The sequence below is a fragment of the Leucoraja erinacea genome, chromosome 2 (genome assembly GCF_028641065.1).
Source record: "Leucoraja erinacea ecotype New England chromosome 2, Leri_hhj_1, whole genome shotgun sequence".
NCBI classification, from domain to species: domain Eukaryota; kingdom Metazoa; phylum Chordata; class Chondrichthyes; order Rajiformes; family Rajidae; genus Leucoraja; species Leucoraja erinaceus.
In genome coordinates, this window is record NC_073378.1 from 24582644 (window position 1) to 24607204 (window position 24561).

General features: G+C 46.1%; 1 protein-coding gene across 2 annotated transcripts in view; it reads right to left on the bottom strand.

Annotated features, from left to right (window-relative positions):
• Positions 1–24561, bottom strand: part of ulk4 (unc-51 like kinase 4) — a 315218-nt gene that overhangs the window by 226581 nt on the left and 64076 nt on the right. For both annotated transcript variants that reach the window (XM_055653277.1, XM_055653269.1), the window contains exons 15-17: positions 18309–18490; positions 11099–11145; positions 8083–8161 (exon numbers count right to left, since the gene is read on the bottom strand). In XM_055653277.1, the coding sequence (XP_055509252.1) occupies positions 8083–8161; positions 11099–11145; positions 18309–18490 (308 nt within the window). The remainder of the gene's footprint in view (positions 1–8082; positions 8162–11098; positions 11146–18308; positions 18491–24561) is intronic.

A 24561-nucleotide genomic window follows, 5' to 3' on the forward strand; every position in this document is an offset into this window, starting at 1 on the left:
TTGTTTGAAGTAAGAATCATGTCTCTAAGAGCCATAAAATAAATTATGCACGAGGGCAGGCAATTTTCACTTGTAATGCTTGTCTTCAAAAAGGCCATCTGTATTTACCAACTTGTGCTCTGTTAACCAAGAAGAACAAGAAATAGCACATTAAATGCGGAGGGCATGCTCTTAAACATGCCTCTCTTTACTGACCAAAACTTTAATTTAACGGAATAGATCCAATGCTTGAAGTTCTATTTAATTCCAGCACTCTACTTTAATGCAGATGACCAACTTTTGCAATGGTTCGCTAACCAGAGGACCATTTACGGAAAAATCACCGCACTTGGGACCAGATCAGGGTCAGCTGCAAACAGACAGACAGAGAGGAATAGGTGGATAGAGGAGAGGTGGCGTTTCTTATCAGGGCATATTGTGCATGCAGTGACCAGGACTACAATACAATACAATACAATACAATACAATACAATACAATACAATTTATTTGTATTGTATTGACTAGCGCACCCAAGGTACAGTGCCTTTCTCATTACAGTGTCAGTCTTCTTCAGCAGAGGTCCCAAATTATTCTTTAACTCATTAAAGAGCTCGGGTGAAATTCTGACAAAGTTTTTGAATGCACTTTTATCCTCTTCGCACAGCACATTAAGCAGCTGCTCATATTGTCCAAATTGAGGTCTCCGTTGAAACATGGGCTTAACCCAGTGAGACTTCCTCTTAATTCTCTTTTTAATTAATCTCACCCTTCTGCCTTCACGCAAGCGTTTTCGATGCACATGTTGCGCTAATGCATACAGCGCGTCAATGAAAATAACAACCAGCCTGTACTCAAACCAACTTTGTATAGGCATGTCTGCAAATGAGCCAAATCTACGAATGGAGGATATTTATATAGTGTGTGAAAGAAAGTGACATTATTTGTGCCACGTGATTAACTACACTACAGTCCACGATGTTCATTCACGATTAACGGGAAAGATCGGGAGACGGACAAGTCACTCGCACAAATGACAGAATTGCCGAGTACCGTGGGAACTCTTTATCTACCCCCCGTTATATCGTGCGGAACTCGTGCTGGATCACGACCACTTCACTCTGGTGACATCTAGCGTCAGGTCGCACCGTGAGAACCAGCCATTAGCTGTGAGGAGGATGCTAGGAGACTGCAAGGTGACTTGGATAGGCTGGGTGAGTGGGCAAATGTTTGGCAGATGCAGTATAATGTGGATACATGTGAGGTTATCCATTTTGGTAGCAAAAACAGGAGAGCAGACTATTATCTAAATGGTGGCTGATTAGGAAAAGGGGAGATGCAGCGAGACCTGGGTGTCATGGTACAACAGTCATTGAAAGTAGGAATGCAGGTGCAGCAGGCAGTGAAGAAAGCGAATGATATGTTAGCTTTCATAGCAAAAGGATTTGAGTATAGGAGCAGGGCGGTTCTGCTGCAGTTGTACAGGGTCTCAATGCGGTTAGGTTAGGCACGGGGTGAGACCAGGTCGTCCTTGTACACTAGTCACTGAAAGTTGGCGTGCAGGTACAGCAGGCAGTGAAGAAAGCTAATGGAATGTTGGCCTTCATAACAAGTGGATTTCAGTATTTCTTCTGCAGTTGTATAGGGCTCTGGTGAGACAACATCTGGAGTATTGCGTACAGTTTTGGTCTATAAATCTGAGGAAGGACATTATTGCCATAGGCAGAGAAGGTTCACCAGACTGATTCCTGGGATGTCAGGACTGTCTTATGAAGAAAGACTGGATAGACTTGGTTTATACTCTCTAGAATTTAGGAGATTGAGAGGGGATCTTATAGAAACTTACAAAATTCTTAAGGGGTTGGACAGGCTAGATGCAGGAAGATTATTCCCGATGTTGGGGAAGTCCAGAACTAGGGGTCACAGCTTAAGGATAAGGGGAAAGTCTTTTAGGACCGAGATGAGAAAATCATTTTTTACACAGAGAGTGGTGAATCTGTGGAATTCTCTGCCACAGGAGGTAGTTAAGGCCAGTTCATTGGCTATATTTAAGAGGGAGTTAGATGTGGCCCTTATGGCTAAAGGGATCAGGGGGTATGGAGAGAAGGCAGGGATGGGATACTGAGTTGGATGATCAGCCATGATCATATTGAATGGCGGTGCAGGCTCGAAGGGCCGAATGGCCTACTCCTGCACCTAATTTCTATGTTTCTATGTTTCTATCCCACTTTTCAAGAAAGGAGCGAGAGAGAAAACGGGGAATTACAGACCAGTTATCCTGACTTCGGTGGTGGGAAAGATGCTGGAGTCAATTATTAAAGAGGTAACAATGGGGCATTTGGACCAAACCAGTAAAAGGATTAGTCCAAGTCAACATGGATTTATAAAAGGGATATCATGCTCGACTAATCTTCTAGAATTTTTTGAGGATGTGATAAGTAAAATGGATGAAGGGGTGCCAGTGGAGGTAGTGAATCAGAAAGCCTTTGATAAGGTTCCGCACGGGAGACTGGTGACTAAAATTGGAGCACATGGTATTGGGGGTAGGGTGTTGACATGGATAGAAAATTGGTTGACAGACCGGAAGCAAAGAGTAGAAGTGAACGAGCCCTTTTCAGAATGGCAGGCAGTGGTGAGTGGAGTGCCGCAAAGCTCGGTGATGGGGCCGTAACTGTTTCCCATATATATCAATGATTTGGAAGAGGGAATTAAGAGCAACACTAGCAAGTTTGCGGATGACACAAAGCTGGGTGGCAGTGTGAATTGTGAAGAGGATGTTAGGAGGTTGCAGGGTGACCTGGACAGATTGAGTGAGTGGGCAGATGCGTGGCAGATGCAGTATAATATAGATAAATGAGGTTATCCACTTTGGTGGCAAAAATAAGGGAGCAGATTATTATCTCAATGCGGTTAGGCTAGGCACAGGGTGAGACATGGGCGTCCTTGTACACTAGTCACTGAAAGTTGGCGTGCAGGTACAGCAGGCAGTGAAGAAAGCTAATGGAATGTTGGCCTTCATAACAAGTGGATTTCAGTATTTCTTCTGCAGTTGTATAGGGCTCTGGTGAGACAACATCTGGAGTATTGTGTCCGGTTTAGGTCTCCGAATTTGAGGAAGGACATCCTTGTGATTGAGGCAGTGCAGCGTAGGTTCACGAGATTGATCCCTGGGATGGCGGGACTATCATATGAGGAAAGATGAAAAAGACTAGGCTTGTATTCACTGGAGTTTAGAAGAATGAGGGGAGATCTTATAGAAACATATAAAATTATAAAAGGACTGGACAAGCTTGATGCAGGAAAAATGTTCCCAATGTTGGACGATGCCATTTAAGACTGAGGTGAGAAAAAACTTTTTCACCCAGAGAGTTGTGAATTTGTGGAATTCCCTGCCACAGAGGGCAGTGGAGGCCAAGTCACTGGATGGATTTAAGAGAGTGTTAGATAGAGCTCTAGGGGCTAGTGGAATCAAAGGATATGGGGAGAAGGCAGGCACGGGTTATTGATTGGGGACGATCAGCCATGATCACAATGAATGGCGGTGTTGGCTCGAAGGGTCGAATGGCCTCCACCTGCACCTATTTTCTATGTTTCTATGTTTACATTCAACCTCACAAAGTGCAGCACCTCACATTTGCTCAGTCATTAGGCCAGAGGTAAGAAAGAGGTAAGTTTTCCAAAACTCCCTGGAGGCAGGAACGGTCCCAGTGGATTGGAAAATGGCCAATGTAACACCTATATTTAAAAAAGGAAGTAAACAGAAGGCGGGTAACTATAGACCGGTTAGTCTAACATCGGTGGTGGGTAAAATGTTAGAGACAATTATTAAAGAAACACTAACGGGGCACTTGGATAAACATGACTTCATCGGACAGAACCAGCATGGTTTTGTGAAGGGGAAGTCCTGTTTAACGAATCTGCTCGAATTCTTTGAGGAAGTAACAACCCGGGTGGATAAAGGGGAACCGGTGGATGTGGTATACTTGGACTTCCAAAAGGCTTTTGACAAGGTGCCACATAAGAGACTATTGCTAAAAATAAAAAATTATGGGATTGGGGGTAATATATTAGCATGGGTAGAGGATTGGCTAACAAATAGGAAGCAGAGAGTGGGGATAAATGGTTCATACTCGGGATGGCAACCGGTAACTAGCGGGGTTCCGCAAGGGTCGGTGCTGGGACCCCAGTTGTTCACAATTTATATAAATGATTTGGAGGAGGGAACCAAGTGTAATATATCAAAATTTGCGGACGATACAAAAATGGGAGGAAAAGTAGGGGATGAGGAGGATAGGAAGAGTCTGCAAAAGGATATAGATAAGCTAGGTGAGTGGGCAACAACTTGGCAGATGAAATTTAATACTAATAAATGTGAAGTCATTCACTTTGGGAAAAAAAATGATAGGGCAAGTTATTTTCTAAATGAGGAGGAGCTGCGTTGTAATGCAACGCAAAGGGATCTAGGGGTATTAGTACATGAATCACTGAAAGTTAGTATGCAGGTGCAGCAAGCAATCAGGAAGGCCAATGGAGTTTTGGCCTTTATTGCTAGGGGGATTGAGTATAAAAACACGGAGGTCTTGCTGCAGCTGTACACAGTATTAGTGAGACCACATTTGGAATACTGTGTACAGTTCTGGGGTCCATACTTAAGAAAGGATGTACTAGCCCTGGAGGCAGTGCAGCGAAGGTTTACAAGATTAATTCCTGCAATGAGGGGATTGACATATGAGGAAAGGTTAAGTAGGCTGGAACTCTACTCTTTGGAGTTTAGAAGAATGAGAGGCGATCTCATTGAAACATATAAGATCGTGAGGGGCCTTGATCGGGTGGATGCACCGAGGATGTTTCCAATGATCGGGGAAACTAGAACTAGGGGACATAGTTGCAGAATAAGGGGGGGCTCTTTTAAAACTGAGATGAGGAAGAACTTCTTCACCCAGAGGGTGGTTAATTTATGGAATTCACTGCCCCAGGGAGCAGTGGAAGCAGAAACTTTAAATATATTTAAGACTAAAATAGATGGTTTTTTAGCTGCCAAGGGGATAAGGGGGCTACGGGGAGAGGGCAGGGATATGGACCTAGGTATGGTTAGTACAGTAAGACCTGAGTGATCTCCTGGACAAGTGTCGATCGCCTAGATTGGGGTCGGAGAGGAATTTCCCGGATTTTTTTCCCGAATTGGACCTGGGTTTTTATCCGTTTTTTTGCCTCCCCCAGGAGATCACGAGGTTCTTGGGGTGGAGAGGGGTGATAGCGGTATAAAGGGGAGGGTAGTGTCTTGTGTTCTGTGTCTTGTGTCTACTGTTTGTGGGTAAGTGTGTCTGTTTAGTGTTCAGCCATGAGCGAATGGCGGTGCGGGCTCGATGGACCTGGTGGTCTGCTCTCGCACCTACTTTCTATGTTTCTATGTTTCTAAAGGGCATTGAATATATAAATGTCAGGAAGTTATGATGCAGCTGTGTAGGACTTAAGAGGCCGCAATTGGAGTATTGCATTCAATTCTGGCTGCCTATTGCAGAAAAAGATGTTGAAGCTTTGGAGAGGATGAAGAGGAGGTTTACCAGAATGCTGCCTGGATTAGAGAGTTTCTGCTACAATGGTCATGCAGACTGTCATGCAGACTGGAACATCAGTTGAGGGAAAACCTGATCGAAGTATATAAAATGATGAGAGGCAGAGATAGGGTAGACAGCCCCATGGGTAGAAATGTCCAATGCTAGCGAACAAAGCTATAAGGTGAGAGTGAGAAAGATTAATGGAGATGTGCGGTGCAAGAGGGTGGAAGGCATTGCCTGGGGTGGTGATGGAGGTAAATACAACAGTGATGTTTATAAGGGTTTTACATAGGCACATACAAGAGCAGGGAATAGAGGGATATGGATCATGTGCAGGCAGATTAGATCAGTTTAACTTGGCATAGAGTCATAGAGTGATAGTGTGGAAACAGGCCCTTCAGCCCAACTTTCCCACACCGGCCAACAATGTCCCAGCTACACTAGTCCCACTTGCCTGTGCTTGATCCATATCCCTCTAAACCTGTCCTATCCATGTGCCTGTCAAACTGTTTCTTAAACGATGGGATAGTCCCTGCCTCAACAACCTCCTCCGGCAGCTCGTTCCATACACCCGCCACCCTTTGTGTAAAAAAGTTACCCCTCAGATTCCTATTAAATATTTTCCCCTTCACCTTGAACCCATGTCCTCTGGTCCTCGATTCCCCTACTCTGGGCAAGAGACTGTGCATCTACCCGATCTATACCTCTCATGATTTTGTATACCTCTATAAGATCTCCCCTCATCCTCCTATGCTCCATGGAATAGAGACCCAGCCTGCTCAACCTCTCCCCATAGCTCACACCCTCTAGATTGTGTCTCCATCTTGTGCCTCGTTTGCCTGCGCCTCATACCTACCTTTTTTCCACCTTCTCGTCCTGGCATCATATTCATAGAGTCATGCAGCGAGGAAACAGGCCCTTTGGCCCAACTTGCCCATTCCATTCAAGATGCCCCATGTATACTAATATCACCTGCATGTGTTTGGCCCCTAGCCCTCTAAACCTTTCCTATCCATGTACCTGTACAAATGCCTTTTAGAAACATTCAACATAGACATTGTGAGCCAAAGGGCCCTTTGTTGTACTGTTCTATGTCAATGCCACAGTTTTACGTGACAATAATGTGACCTAAAACTGTTACATTTGGTGTTCACAAAGTGAACTCCTCTACACTGGAGATACCAAATGATGGCTTTGTGGAACACGTGTGTTTATTCTGCATGAATGCCCATGTGCTTTCAGTCACTGCCATGTTAATGCAGCACCCCACTGCAAGTGGCCCCGGCACTGTTACACAGCCCAATGCAACCTCATGAACAACTCATCGTCCGTCTGAGCACACGCAGCCTTATGGTCTTAACATCAAATTCCATGTCCTTAGATAAAGTGCTCTTTCTTCTTGTCTAAATCAGAAGCATTTCCACCTGACATCCTCTGACTTGTCTTCTGCCTGGCCTGCTGTATATATCCCACTGTGCCGCAGCCAGAGCCACCACCGCGCCTGAACCCATCAGCCAGCCAGAAATTCAGTTTTGCTGCAACACAGACGTTGCGCTTCGCTCTAGCAGCTGCACTGGAGCTTGACGCAATTGCATTGATGCAATGTGTTAGCTCATCTGTGTGGATCGCATGTAAAACAAAGCTTTTCACTCAACCTTGGGGCATGTGACAATAATTAACCTCAACCTAAATTATTTCTTTCAGTCTCAGGTGTGAAGAAGAGTCCTTTATGTGAAACACACAGATGTTGTCTGGCCAGCTAGTTTTTTTCCAGCATCTTTTCCTGCTCATGTTGCTGGGCAGGTTCCTCCATTAACTCATACCAAGGTTGAATGTGCCGTTAATAATCCCCATTAAGCCATTTTCACTCAACCTATCACAGATATTCCCCTCTTGTCCCCACACTCCCCTTCTTACAGAAACTACTTGCTTCTCTCCCTTTCCCATGATGCAGACCCAAAATGTTGACTGTTTTCTCTTTGCACAGATGCTGCCTGACTTGCTGAGTTTTTCAAGCATTATCTGTTTTAGAATCTGCACCATATAAATACCTGGTAGACACAAAATGTTGGAGTAACTCAGCGGTTAAACCTTCCAGTTAAACCAGCATCTGTAGTTCTTTCTTACACCATATAAATAGCTGATAGGATCGAAGAGATGGAAATCATGCCACACTAACATAAAGCTGTTAGCTGCAGCATTATCCTTAGGGTGGTACAGTGGTGCCGCTGACAGAGCCGCTGCCTCACAGCGCCAGAGATCCAGGTTCACTCCTGACCCTGGCAGTGTCTGTGTGGAGTTTGCATGTTCTCGCTATGACTAGGTGGGTGTTCCGGTTTACTTTCACATACCAAAGACGTGCGGATTTGTAGATTAATTGGCCTGAATAAATTGCCTTTAGTGTGTAGGGAGGTTATGAGAACGTGGGATAACATAGAACCAGTGCGAATAAGTGATCAATGATCAGCATGGACTCGGTAGGCCGAAGGGCCTGTTTCTTTGCTGTGTCTTCGAACTGAACATCTAAGATTTATTAAAAGATCTTACTTCAGTTATTGGGACATCATCCTTCAATTGAGTAGTGTGGCAGGCCAGCAAGCCGATCAGACGAACCATTTTAGCACGACTGAAAGTGAGAAGATACATGTTAGTTATTGCAGACCCATGTGGAGTTATTCCAGCAGCATCCTAGTGCATATAATCACGCTGATCCTTGTACCTCAGTCAACATTAGCAAAACTATATTTTGACATGGTGTAGGATGGAACTGCAAATGCTGGTTTACATCTGTGGAGAACATTGAACAAGAAACTATGTATCTGCACTCCTAGATCCCTCTACTCTACGACACACACCAGAGCCCTGCCATCGACTGTGTAGGTCCTGCCCTGGTTTAACTGCATTTCGTTGTCTCCATACTGTACACTGACAATGACAATTAAAGTTGAATCTGAATCGGAATCGGACTTCCCAAAATGCAACACAATACACGTATCTGCATCAAACTCCATTAAACATTCCTCGGATCACCTGCCCAGCTGATCCAGATCCTGCTGTAATCTTTTATAAAGATAGACGATAGACAATAGTTGCAGGAGTAGGCCATTCGGCCCTTCGAGCCAGCACCACCATTCAATGTGATCATGGCTGATCATCCACAATGAGTACCCCGTTCCTGCCTTCTCCCCATATCCCCCTGACTCCGCTATCTTTAAGAGCCCTATCTAGCTGTCTCTTGAGAGAGACACAAAGAGACGTAAAGATAGACACAAAATGCTGGAGTAACAGGCTACTGTTGCAATAGCAATCTTTAAAAAACTTCATATCATCACAAAGGCATTGCCATGAAGCACAGGCTTCTCAACAGTGTGCAGTTACTGCCCCCCAGTGGCAAAATTAAATACATCGCTTCCAACACAAGGAGTTACGTCAGTCTCATCACCAAACTGCAGCTACTCATTACAGTGATCCACCAGCGGACACTGTTTAGGATGACAATATTAGGTCATAAGTAATAGGAGCAGAATTAGGCAATTTGGCCCATACAGTCTACTCCACCATTCAATCATGGCTGATCTATCTTTTCCTCTCAACCCCATTCTCCTGCCGTCTCCCCATAACCCCTGACACCCGTACTAATCAAGAATCTATCTATCTTCTGCCTTAAAAATATCCATTGACTTGGCCTCCACAGCCGTCCGTGGCAAATAATTCCATAGATTCACCACCCTGTGACTAAAGAAATTCCTCCTCATCTCCTTCCTAAATAATCGTCCTTTAATTCTGAGGCTGTGATATCTGGTCCTAAACTCTCCCACTTGTGGAAACATCCACTCTATCCAGGCCTTTCACTATTCGGTACGTTTCAATGAGGTTCCCCCTCATCCTTCTAAACTCCAGCGAGTACAGGCCCAGCGCCATCAAACGCTCATCATAGGTTAACCCACTCATTCCTTTGATCATTCTTATAAACCTCCTCTGGACCCTCTCCAGAGCCAGCACAACCTTCCTCAGATATGGGGCCCAAAATTGCTCACCTTATTGATCACCCAATATTAATCCTCTGGCCCCCATCACTAACAGACAAAACCTTGGATAAAAATGTGGTTTTTCGCTTTAATTAAGACACAAGGACCTGCCGATGCTGGAATCTTGAGCAAAACCCGAGCAGTGGATTGAAAACAGAAAATGTGACTCTCTTCTTCAAGCAGACAGGGGAACAAAAACTATAGGCCAGTAATCTTAATATCGGTTGTTAGCAAGGTGCCAGAATTATGATCATCGGTGGGATAAATATTGAAATCAAACTCATTTGTAGGATTTTAGGTTCATAAGTCATAGGAGCAGAATTAGGCCATTCGGCCTATCGAGTCTACTCCGCCATTCAATCCTGGCCGATCTATCTTTCCCCCTCAACCCTATTATACTGCCTTCTCCCTGTACTTTGCGTCCCGTACTGATAGGGAAGGGAAACCATGTTTAACACTTGTCCATTGTAACCTTTCATCAACAGCAACGTGTTCATGGCCTGATTGCATGTTTTTGTGTGACTTAGATTGATTGCTTTAAACTAGTGGCATGAGGGATTAGAGAGTTGCGAGGTTTCATTCTTTGATGCAGTTGGCAGCTCAGCATGGGAGTGTCAGCTTTACACTGTTTGTGCTCCACTCTCCAGAGTGAGTGCATTTGATTTATCCAACACCAAACTGATCTTAGTATCACCATTAGGACCCACTTTTACTGATTCAAAATTACTTGTGCATCACCTTCTACTGCCTGAAACACAAATCCCATTTTCTGCTTTGCTGCATCTCACCAGCTTCTTCATGTACCAACACAAGTTTAGTATGTACACCTTTGCCTTTACACTAATGTTAAAGTTAGTGTTAAGCATCAAGGGATTCATAAACCCAAGCCAAGTAAAGTCGCAGGTAGATCGGGTAGTGGAGGTGGTTTTTGGCAGGCTGGCCTTTATCAGTCACGAATTAAGTACAGAAGTAGGGATGTCACTGTTGTACAAGATATTGGTGTGGCTGCACTTGTAGCATTGTGTTCAGTTCTGGTCACCCTATTCATCTGGAAAAGATGCTGGGAAGATTTATGAAGGTGTTGCCAGGGGACAAGTGCCTGAGCTTGAACTAGCTGACGTTTCACAGAGTGCTGGAGTAACTCAGCGGGTCAGGCAGCATCTGTGGAGAACATGGATAGGTGACGTTTCACAGAGTGCCGGACTAACTCAGCGGGTCAGGCAGCATCTGTGAAGAACATGGATAGGTGACGTTTCAGAGTGCTGGAGTAACTCAGTGGGTCAGGCAGCATCTCTGGAGAACATGGATAGGTGATGTTTCAGGTCGCACAGATTGTTCTTGTGGTTTTAATGATGCAATTAGCTTTGTTAACAAGACCTTATAGAGATGTACTTTCACGTGAATGCCATCAGCAGTAAATTATCTATGGAAATCTGCTGTTAGATTTGCTGCTTAAAGAATCATTCCCAGAACTGATAATCATCAGGCAGTGAACAGATGCTTTCTCTTCTAATGTCGAGGTACGCCACACTTACATATCCCAGTTTGGAGCTGTGCGCAGTTGCTGTGTTAACATCAGGAACTAGAGGGAGAACAAGAAAGCACATTCTTAATGGGTTTCACATCCTGCTGCAGTATTTAAAAAACATGAACGCAGATCATTGTCATTTACTCATTGCCGTCAACAGCAAGGTACTGCAACATGTCTCTAAGAGCAATTTATGAGGCTAAAATGTGCCCTTTATTCCTGAACATGATGTCTAGGTTTATTATGGCCATGTGTGGCCACTGAGGTGCCAGTGAAAAGCCTTTGTTGTGCAATTGCTCATTGACACAAGCACTACCTAAGTTCATAAGTTCTAGGAGCAGAATTAAACCATTCAGCCCCTCAAGTATACTCCGCCATTCAATCATGGCTGATCTATCCTTCCCTCTCAACTCCATTCTCCTGCCTTCTCCCCACACCCGTACTAATCAAGAATCTATCAATCCCTACCTTTGAAATATATGCATTGACCTGGCCTTCACGGTGTGTGGCAAAGAATTCCCCAGATTCACCAATTTATCAGCACTAAACTAAAATTCAACATTTTCAGCAAGTTTGTGCATGATGTCCCTGCAACTGTACGAGGAGAGTGGGAGTTAGTAGCTGGGTCGCTGGGTAGTTAGTAGCTGGGAGTTAGTAGCTGGGTAGTTAGTAGCTGGGTAGTTAGTACCTGGGTAGCTGGGTAACTTGGTAGCTGGGTCATTGGGTAGCTGGGTCATTGGGTCATTGGGTCATTGGGTAACTGGGTCGCTGGGTAGCTGGGTCATTGGGTAGCTGGGTAGCTGGGTAGCTGGGTAGCTGGGTCGCTGGGTAGCTGGGTCGCTGGGTCGCTGGGTAGCTGGGTAGCTGGGTCGCTGGGTAGCTGGGTAGCTGGGTAGCTGGGTCGTTGGGTAGCTGGGTAGCTGGGTAGCTGGGTCATTGGGTAGCTGGGTAGCTGTGTCGCTGGGTAGCTGGGTAGCTGGGTAGCTGGGTCATTGGGTAGCTGGGTAGCTGGGTCGCTGGGTCGCTGGGTAGCTGGGTAGCTGGGTAGCTGGGTAGCTGGGTAGCTGGGTAGCTGGGTAGCTGGGTAGCTGGGTAGCTGGGTAGCTGGGTAGCTGGGTAGCTGGGTCGCTGGGTAGCTGGGTAGCTGGGTAGCTGGGTAGCTGGGTCGCTGGGTAGCTGGGTAGCTGGGTAGCTGGGTAGCTGGGTAGCTGGGTAGCTGGGTCGCTGGGTAGCTGGGTAGCTGGGTCGCTGGGTAGCTGGGTAGCTGGGTAGCTGGGTAGCTGGGTAACTGGGTAACTGGGTCACTGGGTAACTGGGTAACTGGGTAACTGGGTAACTGGGTAGCTGGGTCACTGGGTAACTGGGTCGCCGGGTACCTGGGTAACTGGGTCGCTGGGTAGCTGGGTAACTGGGTAGCTGGGTAGCTGGGTAACTGGGTAGCTGGGTAGCTGGGTCGCTGGGTAGCTGGGTAACTGGGTAGCTGGGTCGCTGGGTAGCTGGGTAGCTGGTTGGCTGGGTAGGGTAGCAGGGAAACTGGGTAGCTGGGTAACTGGGTAGCTGGGTAGCTGGGTAACTGGGTAGCTGGGTAGCTGGGTAGCTGGGTAGCTGGGTAGCTGGGTAGCTGGGTAGCTGGGTAGCTGGGTAGCTGGGTAGCTGGGTAGCTGGGTCGCTGGGTAGCTGGGTAGCTGGGTAACTGGGTAGCTGGGTAGCTGGGTAACTGGGTCACTGGGTAGCTGGGTAACTGGGTAGCTGGGTCGCTGGGTAGCTGGGTAGCTGGGTAGCTGGGTAACTGGGTAGCTGGGTAGCTGGGTAGCTGGGTAGCTGGGTAGCTGGGTAGCTGGGTAGCTGGGTAGCGCTGGGTAACTGGGTAGCTGGGTAGCTGGGTCGCTGGGTAGCTGGGTAGCTGGGTAGTTGGGTAGCTGGGTAGCTGGGTAGCTGGGTAGCTGGGTAGCTGGGTAGCTGGGTAGCTGGGTAGATGGGTAGCTGGGTAGCTGGGTAGCTGGGTAGCTGGGTAGCTGGGTAACTGGGTAGCTGGGTAGCTGGGTCACTGGGTAGCTGGGTAGCTGGGTAGCTGGGTAACTGGGTAGCTGGGTAACTGGGTAGCTGGGTCGCTGGGTCACTGGGTAGCTGGGTCGCTGGGTAGCTGGGTAGCTGGGTCATTGGGTCATTGGGTCGCTGGGTAGCTGGGTCGCTGGGTAACTGGGTCATTGGGTCGCTGGGTAGCTGGGTCGCTGGGTAGCTGGGTCACTGGGTCGCTGGGTAGCTGGGTAGCTGGGTAGCTGGGTAGCTGGGTCATTGGGTCATTGGGTCGCTGGGTAACTGGGTCATTGGGTAACTGGGTCGGGGTCGCTGGGTCGCTGGGTAACTGGGTCATTGGGTCGTTGGGTAACTGGGTCATTGGGTCGCTGGGTAGCTGTGTCGCTGGGTCGCTGGGTCATTGGGTCGTTGGGTAACTGGGTAACTGGGTCGCTGGGTAGCTGGGTCGCTGGGTCACTGGGTAGCTGGGTAGCTGGGTCGCTGGGTCGCTGGGTCGCTGGGTCGCTGGGTCGCTGGGTAACTGGGTAACTGGGTAACTGGGTAACTGGGTAACTGGGTAGCTGGGTAGCTGGGTAACTGGGTAACTGGGTAGCTGGGTAGCTGGGTAGCTGGGTCGCTGGGTAGCTGGGTCGCTGGGTAACTGGGTCGCTGGGTAGCTGGGTTTGCGGCAGTCACTGAAGCAGCATGCCCAATCTGCTGGCCTGCCCATTAACCTCCAGCAAGGTACTGATGCAAGCCAAATCAACCTACACGTCTTTGGAGTTTGGGAGAAAACTGGAGATCTCGGAAAAACCCATGCAGGTCATGGTGAGAATGTACAACCACTGTACAGACAGCACCCATAGCCGGGATAGGACACGGGTCTCTGGCGGTGTAAGTGCTGTAAGGCAGCACCACTACAGCTGTGCCACTGGGCATTGGTTGGGTGAGAAACAGAGTTAACCTTCCGCAAATGCTGCCCGACTTGCTGAGTGTTTATAGCACTTTAAACATTTCAACCATGGTTGTGGATTAAAGGATGTGGAAGGATTGGCGGGGTTGCAGGGGAGGTTTACCAGAATACTCCCTGGATTAGGGGGTAGATACAAGATGCTGCAGTAACTCAGCGGGACAGGCAGAATCCCTGGAGAGAAGGAATGGGTGACGTTTTAGGTCGAGACCCTTCTTCAGGGGAGCGGGCGGGATAGAGATAGTCGGGGACAGTAAGACTGGTGGGAGAAATGGGAAGGGGGAGGGGATGGAGTGAGAGGGAAATCAAGGGCTATCTGAAGTTAGAGAAGTCAATGTTCATACCGCTGGGGTGTAAACTGCCCAAGCAAAATATCAGTTGCTGTTCCTCCAATTTGCCCTGGGCCTCACTCTGACAATGGAGGAGGCCCAGGACAGAAAGGTCAGATTGGGAAATGGAGGGGGAGGCAAAGTGCTGAGCAACCGGGAGATCAGGTAGGTTAAGGCAGACTGAGGGGAGGTATTCAGTGAAACGATCGCCGAGCCTGCGATTGGTCTCGCCGATGTATAGGAGTTGACACCTGGAACAGCGGATACAGTAGATGAGGTTGGAGGAGGTGCAAGTGAACCTCTGCCTCACCTTGAAAGACTGTCGGGGTCCTTGGATGGAGTCGAGGGGGGAGGTAAAGGGACAGGTGTTGCATCTCCTGTGGTTGCAGGGGAAAGTACCCGGGGAGGGGGTGGTTTGGGTGGGAAGGGACGAGTTGACCAGGAAGTTTCGGAGGGAACTGTCTCTGCAGAAAGCAGAAAGGGGTGGAGATGGGAAGATGTGGCCAGTGGTGGGATCCCGTTGGAGCTGGCGAAAATGTCGGAGGATTATATGCTGTGCGCGACGGCTGATGGGGTGGAAGGTGAGGACAAGGGGGACTCTGTCCTTGTTACGAATGGGGAGAGTGGGAGCTAGAGTGGAGCTGTGGGATATCAAGGAGACCCTAATGAGAGCCTCATCTATAATGGAAGAGGGGAACCCCCGTTTCCTAATGAATGAGGACATCTGCGATGATACTGATGCAACACATTTGCTTCAGGGTTTTATGATGAACCTGCCAAATCCCTCAGTGCCTGGCAGAACACACTTCCACAACTCCAGGCTCATCAGTACACGATGCTAACATGTGGCCAGCTGATCCGCTCACTTTGCATGGTCATAAAACAAAACAATCTGCTGGAGGAACTCAGTGGATCTGTGCAGGAAATGGATCAATGTTTTAGGTTGCAACCATTCCACTGGATTGAAGGAGTAAAAGGGAGAAAGCCATTGGAGAGAGGGTGGGGCAAGATTTGGGCAGATACATGGATCGCCTTGTCTGCCCTTAATCTGCACTGATGTAGAGGAGGCCACATCAAGAACATGGAATGCAAGAGCCATGCACATGGACCTCTGCCTCACCTGGAAGGACAGTTCAAAGTAGCAAAGTGTGGAGTCCTGTAGTTTGGTAGAAGAAATAAAGGTGTAGACTATTTTCTAAATCGGGAGAGAATTCAGAATTCAGAATTCAGAATTCAGAAATCGGAGGTGCAAAGGTACTTGTGAGTGCTTTGCAGGATTCCCAAAAAGTTAATTTGCAAGTCGAATCGGTAGTAAGGAAGACAAATGCATTGATAGCATTTATTTTGAGAGGACCAGAATATAAAAACAGGAATAGACACAAAATGCTGGAGTAACTCAGCGGGACATCAGCAACTCTGGAGTGAAGGAATGGGTGACGTTTCGGGTCGAGGCCCTTCTTCAGACTCAATGGAAGGGAGGTTGGTTTGGACAGTATAGGAATGTAATGCTGAGGCTTTATAATGCACTGCGTTTGGAGTGCTGTGAACAGTATTGGGCCCCATATCTGAGGAAAGATTTGCTGGCGTCAGAGATGGTCCAGAGGTTTATGAGAATGTTCCCGGGGATGATTGGGTTAACATATGATGAGCGTGGGCCTGTACTCACTCAAGTTTAGAATGATGAGGAGGTACCTCATTGACACTTACTGAATAGTGAAAGGTTTGAATAGAGTGGATGTGGAAATGTTGTTTCCACTGGTGGGTGAGTCTGGGACCAGAGGCCAGAGCCTCAGAATAAAAGGACATACCTTTGGAAAGGAGATGAGGAGGGATTTATTTAATCAGGTGGTGAATCTATGGAATCAAATGTCTATTCCCTCCACAGGAGCTGCCAGACCCGCTGAGTTCAAGATTCAAGAGATTCAAGAGTTTATTGTCATGTATCCCTGATAGGCCAACGGAATTCTTGTTTTGCTTCAGCACACAGAACATAGTAGACATGACTACAGAACAGATCAGTGTGTCCATATACCATTATATAAATATATACACACATGAATAAATAAACTGATAAAGTGCAAATAAACAGATAATGGCCTATTAATGTTCAGAGTTTTGTCCGAGCCAAGTTTAATAGTCTGTTGGCTGTGGGGAAGTAGCTATTCCTGAACCTGGTCGTTGCAGTCTTCAGGCTCCTGTACCTTCTACGTGAAGGTAGCGGGGAGATGAGTGTGTGGCCAGGATGGTGTGGGTTTTTGATGATGCTGAAGTTAATGATGACTAATATGTTGATGATGCTGATGATGAAGTTAGCCTGGTACTTTATATTTTGAGCAAACTGAGCTTATTTTCTCTTGAACAGAGGTTGAGGGGAAACCTGATAGAACTGTATAAAATTATGGGAGGTATAGATAGGGTAGATAGTCTGAATGTCAAAGGTTAGAGCAGCAAAGTTTAAAGGAAATATGTGAGGCTAGTTTTATTTTACACAGAGGGTGGAGGGTTCCTGGAATGTGCTGCTGGAGGTGGTGGTGGAGGCAGATACAAAAGTGGTGTTTCATTGGCTTTTACATAGGCACATGGAAATGCTGGAATGGAAGGCTATGATCATATTGAATGGCGGTGCAGGCCGAATAGCTTACTCCTGCACCTATTTTCTATATTTCTATGTTTCTATGGGCAGATGAGATTACTTGCATTATGTGCGGCATGGACATTGTGGGCCGAAAGGCCTTTACCTGTGAGGTAGCTTTTTATCTTCTATCCTCTCATGCACAGACTGCATTAAAAGACATTTTTACTGCAGGCAAAATGATTTGGATGAGAACATACTGGGCAAGATTAGCAAGTTTGCTGATGATATAAAAGTGAGTGGTTTTGCAGATAGTGAAGATGGTTGTGAAAGATTGCAGCAGGACCTGGATCGAGTAGCCAGTTGGGCGGAGGAATGGTTGATGGAATTTATTACAGAGAAATGTGAGGTGTTGCATTTTAGGAAGTCTAATATGGGCAGGACCTACACAGTGAATTGTAGGCCTCTGGGTAGTGTTGTAGAGCAGAGGGATCTAGGAGTACAGGTGCATGGTTCCCTGAAGGTTGAGTCGCAGGTAAATAAGCTGGTCAAAAAGGCTTTTGACACATTGGCCTTCATCAATCAGAGTACTGAGTATAGTAGTTGGGAGGTCATGTTGCAGTTGTATAAGACGTTGGTGAGACTGCATGTGGAATATTGTGTTCAGTTCTGGGCACCATGTTATAGAAAAGCTGTTGTCTAGCTGGAAAGAGTATAGAGAAGATTTACGAGGATGTTGCCAGGACTAGAGGGTCTGAGCTATAGGAAGAGAGGTTGAGTAGGCTGGGACTATTTCTTGGAGCGCAGGAGGATGAGGGGTGATCTTATGGAGGTGTATATGATAATGAGAGGAATAGATTGGGTAGATGAATCGAGGACCAGATGACATAGGTTTAAGGTGAAGGGGAAAAGATTTAATAGGAATATGAGGGGTACATTTTTAACACAAAGGGTGGTGGATGTATGAAACAAACTGCCAGAGGAGGTGGTTGATGCTAGGACTATCTCAACATTTAAGAAACAGCTAGGTACCAAGAAAGTTTTAGAAGGATATTGACCAACGCAGGCAGATGGGACTAGTGTAGATGGGGCATGTTGGTCAGCATGGGTAAATTGGGCCGAAGGGCCTGTTTCCAGACTGTAGGACTCTATCATTGTGGAAATTATTGCTGGGAGATTGTTTTGAACATCAAATCACATTGAACTAAATTAATATATGCAGACAGTAGTGCAAGCAGTTAAAACAAATAGAATGCAGGCACATTTGTGAGAATGCATCTGACATGGTTATGGAATGGACGGTATCTGGAACTAATCATCAAACACTTACCAGCTGTGAGTCCATCAGTCTTGTGGCCACTTCCCGGTGACTGGCGAGCATACAGAGATAACACAGTAAGTTGAGCTTGGCTCTCGATGGCCCCGTGACCTTCTCCCCAACATCGACCAGTGAGTACAGCTGCTGCAGGAAAAGATTCCAATCCTCGGCCCCCAACGACAACAGTTTCTCAGCTGTAAGTTATCAGGTCAAAAAGGATGATGTTAATTGAACCCTTCCAATGCAATGACTATCTAAGGCACACCTAATGCATTGTACAGTTGGAACCCTGCTATTAAAAATACAATACATGCTCAATATAACACAGGTGCCAGGGACAATTTCAACCAGCAATTTAAGCAAACTGTTCATATCATAAGTGATAGGAGCAGAATTAGTCCATTTGGCCCATCAAGTCTGCCAATCTATCATGGCTGATCTATCTCTCCCTCCTAACCCCATTCTCATGCCTTCTCCTCATAATCTCAGACACCCGTACTAATCACGAACCTGTCAATCTGGGCCTTAAAAATACAGCAAAATGGCAATAAAATTCCTCTTCAACTCCTTCCTGAAGGTATGCGTCCTTTTATTCTGAGCTATGGCCTCTTGTCCTAGACTCTCCACTAATTCCCTAATTCCCTAATTTTTGAACCCCTCTTCCTAAACCTTTCCTATTCATGTCCAAATGTCTTTTAAATGTTGCAATAGTATCTGCTTCAACTCTTCTTGTTCCAGATACCCATCACCCTCTGAGTGATAAAGTTGCCCCTCAGGTTCCTATTAATTCTTCCCCCTCTCACCTTAAATCTACACCATCCGGTTTGTGATTCCTCTACCCTGGGATAAAGATTCCTCCAATTTATTCCCTTCCCTTTCTGTTCCACTCCTTCAATTTCAACATTTTCTTGTTCTCCACAAGAAAAGAGCTAGACCTGGTCACCTTGGCCGACCATTCAATCCAATCTGCCTGAGACATGAACTCATTTGTGCCAATTCTCTATATCTCTCAATTGCCTGACATTTCAGTAACATATAGAACATGCAACAGTAAACCTTGGCCCACAATATCTGTGCCCGACATGACGACGACCAACTCTCATGTGCCTGCACATCATCCTTTCACAGCATATCTATATGCCTAACCAAAAGTCTCTTACATGCCACCATCATATAGTTGGATAGCCATACAGTACGGAAACAGCCCCATCGACCCAACTTACCCATGACGACCAGGATGCCCCATATCCCACCTGCCCACTTTTCGCCCATATCTCTCGCAACCTTTCTTACCCATGTACCTGTTCAAATGTCTCTTAAATGTTGTTATAGTACCTGTCTCAACTACCTCCTCTGGCAGCTCGTTCCATACACCCATCACCCTCTGTGTGAAAAAGTTGCCCCTCAGGACTCCTCTTAAATCTTTACCCTCTCATCTTAAACCCGTGTCCTCTGGTTCTTAATTCCCCTACTCGTGGTAAAAGACCCTATCTATTCCCCTCATAATCTTATACACCTCTATAAGATCACCCCTCAGTTTCCTGCGCTGCAACAAATAAACTTCTAGCCTGCCCAACATCTCAGGCCCTCGAGTGCTGGCAGCATCCTCGTAAATCTTCTCTGCACTCTTTCTGCTTAACATCATACTTCCTGTACCAGACTGACCAAACTGAACATAGTACTCTTCAGACCAATCTCACCAATGTGAATGAATGAATGAATACTTTATTGTCATGTGACAAGTCACAGTTAAATTCTTTGTTTTGCAGACCCAAGGTACAACTAACATACATCCCAACTTCTACAGTCAATATCCTGACCGGAGTAGGCCAATGTATCGGAAGCCTTCTCTACCTATGGCACCATTTTCAAGGAACTCTGAACCTGCACTCCTTCATTCCTGTGCTCTACAACATTTCCCAGGAACCTGTCATTCACTGTGAAAGTCCTGCCCCGTTAGATTTACCGATATGCAACAGCTCAACTCACCTGGTATTAGTAACATTTGACAACCATGTTAGTTGTCTACAATATCACCCACTTTACTGCCATCTGCAAACTTACTAATCATGCTTTATACATTCTCTTTCAAATTGTTGATATAATCCCCAAACAGCAATGGGCCCAGCACCGATCCTTGGGGCACACCTCTAGTCACAGGCTTCCAGTCTGAAGAACAATACGCTCCTGCCCAGTGCCTCAGGTCAGCTGCTCCTTAAGGTACCAAGGTCTAAGCGGAAGCTCAGAGGGGATAGAGCCTTTTCTGTTGCTGCTCTGGCACTCTGGAACACCTTGCCGTTGCACATCAGACAGGCCCCCTCACTGTCCATCTTCAAATCCACCCTAAAAACTCATTTTTATTCTCTGGCTTTCGACACTGGCTGAGACATTGCTCCTGTTTTTAGTGCTTTTAATGTCTTTTAATTTTTACTGTTTTATAGTCTTTTGTTTTACGGTTTTTAATGGTTTGTAATAACTTCTTGTCCATGAGTTCTCATGTACAGCACTTTGTGGCAACTGCAGTTGTTTAAAGTGCTTTATAAATAAAGTTATTATTATTATTATTATTATTATTATTATGATTATTATTATGACAATCTTCCCTTATCACCCCGATTCCTTCCATGAAGCCAATTCTCTATCCGTTGGCTAGCTCTCCCTGGATCGCATTTGATCTAAAGTTTCAGAGCAGCCTTCCACGTGGAACCTTATCAAATGCCTTGCAGGAGGCCGAGGGGTGATCTTATCAAAGTCGATGTAGGCATCTTATACAGCTTTGCCCATGTCAACTTTTCTGGATACTTCAACAAACTCAGGTTAATGTGACACGATCTCCCACGTACAAAACCATGCTGACTCTCCCTAATCAGCCCGTATATCCAAATACATCACTCAGAATCCACTCCAGCAACTTCCCAACCACATATGTTAGGCTCACTAGTCTACAGTCCCCTGGCTTATACCTGCAGGCCTTCTTAAATAGAGGAACACCCTCCAGTCCTACGACACTTCGCCTGTACCTAATTATGATTCATATTTCTCAGCCAAAGTGCATGACATTTCTTCTGTGTCCTCGGATATATCTGATCAGGCCCAGGAGATTTATCTACCTTCATATACCTCAACCATCACCCCCGAAAATACATTCCAGGAACTTATCACCCTCTGTGTAAAAACACGCCCCACACATCTCCATTAAACTTTGCCCCTCTCATCTTAAACCTATGCCCTCTCGCATTTGTTTTTTCCACCCTGGTGAAAAGGTTCAGACCATCTACTCTATCTATGCCTCTCATAATTTTACATACTTGTAGCCTCCCCTCAACATCTGGCATTCCAGAGAAAACAACCCAACTCTGTCCAACCTCCTCGTATCTAATCTCTCTAATCCAGGCATCATTTTGGTAAACCTCCTCTGCACTCTTTCCAAACCCTTCACATCCTTCCTGTAATGGGACGGCCAGAACTGCACGCAAAGCTCTAAATGCAAACTAACCAAAGTCCTATAAAGCTATCTCCTGACTTCCTGACTTTTATACCCAATGCAATAATTGAAAGCAAGTATAGCATATACCTTCTTTACCACTCTTATCAACTTGTATACTGACAAGAGTATACTGACCGCCGGCATCACTTCCTGGTTTGGGAGCTGCAAGGCTTATGAACAAAAACAACTTAACAGGAAAGTGAAGACAGCCAGTAGGATCATTGGTGTTCCACTCCCTTTCCTGTTGGAGATCTATCAGAAGCGGAGCATCCGCAGAGCCATCTCCATTATTAAGGACCCCTACCACCCATCACACCACATCTTCTCCATTCTGCCATCTGGGAAGAGGTACAGGAGCATCAGTTGCAAAACCAGCAGGATGCTCCACAGCTTCTTCCCACAGGCAATAAGACTGGTTAACGGACTGTGTCCCCTCCCCATACATCATTCACCGACACATCTAACCTCGCCCATATTTTGACAGCTAGGCACCTGTTAAAGTAAAGCCACTGTTCAGTAGATAGATAGATAGATAGATAGATAGATAGATAGATAGATAGATAGATAGATAGATAGATAGATAGATAGATAGATAGATAGATAGATAGATAGATAGATAGATAGCCTTTATGTCTGTTTTTATTTAAATTTTTAGGCCTATTTTAGATATGGTAATTTTAATTTTAAAGCTATATGTATTTATTCTGTTTTTATTAACTGCACTGACGGGAACTGATTGAGAAACAATTTTTCGTTTCTTCTGTGTATGTAAGTACTCAGTTAAAATGACATTAAAGTAAATACTGAATACTGGTGTTGCCACTTTCAGGGAGTTATGGATTAGAACCAAGATGAATGCTCTGAGGGGGGCATGTCATTAATTGTATATTTTCCCCTTGCATTTAGCTCCTCTTTAAATGATTCCAGTAATTTAGCCTCCATGAAATTCTGGAGATTTACACTCTCTGACAAGAACATAGGAACAGAGGTTTAGAGTGATACATCGTGGAAACGGGCCCGTCAGCACAACTTGCCCACACCGGCCAACATGTCCTAGCTACACTAGTTCCACCTGCCAGCAGCATTTGGTCCATATCCCTCTAAACCTGTCCTATCCATGTAACTGTCTAACTGCTTCTTAAATGTTGCGATAGTCCCAGCCTCAATTACCTGCTCTGGCAGCTTGTTCCATACATCCACCACCCTTTGCATGAAAAAGATTCCCTTCAGATTCCTAATAAATCTTTTCCTCTTCACCTTAAACCTATGTTCTCTGATTCTCGATTCCCCGACTCTGGGCAAGAGACTCTGTGCATCTACCCGATCTATTCCTCTCATGAACCCTTCACAAATCAAGCTGTAATGCAACCCAACAGTATGTTTTCTATGGTGCATCTGTAGAAGTTTGTAGGAGTCACTGGAGACATGCTGAATGTCCTCAGTCTCCTCAGGAAGTAGAGGCGTTAGTGTCTTCTTGGCTGTTGCTTCAATGTGGTTGGTCGATGACAGATTGTTGATAATATTATCCCCAAGGAACTTGAAGCTCTCAACCATTTCCACTTCAGCACCATTGATGCTGACTGGGGCATGTACTCCACCACACATCCTGAAGTTAATAACTAGCTCCTTTGTCTAGCTAATGTTGACACCATGTCACTAAGTTCTCTATCTTGTAAGTAAGTAAATGTTATTTATATAGCACGTTTATTTATATAGCGCATTGAAACCAAAGTGCTTTACATAAAATAAATAATAAAATAAATAATAAAGTTTCCGTACATCCATAGAAAAATTAAAAATCAGAAAAATGACACAACACATTATAGAATTCAACATGAAGGTCCCCCCACAACAGAATCAAAATGTTCCACTGTGGGGAATGGCACCAGAAAGTTAAGTCCTCTTCCTCTGTGAATCACCCGAGGTTGGGGCTTCTTTGTTGCCTCCGCAGCCAGTCCGATGTTTTCAGGCCCTCTTTGCCGGAAAGCTGGAACTCCGGCGTCGGGTGAAAACACTCCTCAGCGGCTTGGAATGTCTGGAGCGGCTGCTCCCTCCCCGGAGACCGCGGCACCTGTAGTTCTCAGGCCGCGTTGGTTGGAGCTCCGACTCTGGCGATCCCGGATCCCAGGATCCCAAGCTCCGCGGTGTTTTAAATCCAGCGCCACCGCCACAGCTCCCCGATGTTGGAGTCGGCGGTCACTGCACTCCGGAGCTTACCACACGGCGACCCGGTAAGGCATCGCCCGCTCCATGTTGGTATCCCAGCGCTGTGCCGCCTCCGAAGCTGTAGTCCCGACCGGTCCCGACAGGAAACACCGCTCCAGTCCGATGATAGGCCGCGAGGAAGGGGCGAAGAAGCAGCTCGGAGGGAAGCCACCTCTCCGATCAGCTAAGGACTTAGAAATAAAGTTTCCCTTTCCCCTCCCCCACCCACCACATAAAAGACCTCCAACTAACATTTGTTTTTTGACAGGACTAAAATGATCTTCCCGTACTCTGTGTCACCATTGATCGCAATTCGGCCAACCACAGTGGAGTCGTCTGCAAACTTACAGATGGAATTCACACCAAGTTTGGCTGTACAGTTGTAAACGTATAAGGAGTATAGTAGGGGACTGAGACAACATCCTTAACACCAAGGAACTTGAAGCTCTCAGCCATTCCCACTTTGGCACTTATTTCCTCTTCAGATGCTTGTGGTCATTTGGAAGCCGGAACCCTCCAGGACTGAGGATTGCAGGATTCACCACCCACTGAGAAGAACATAACAGGAGTTTG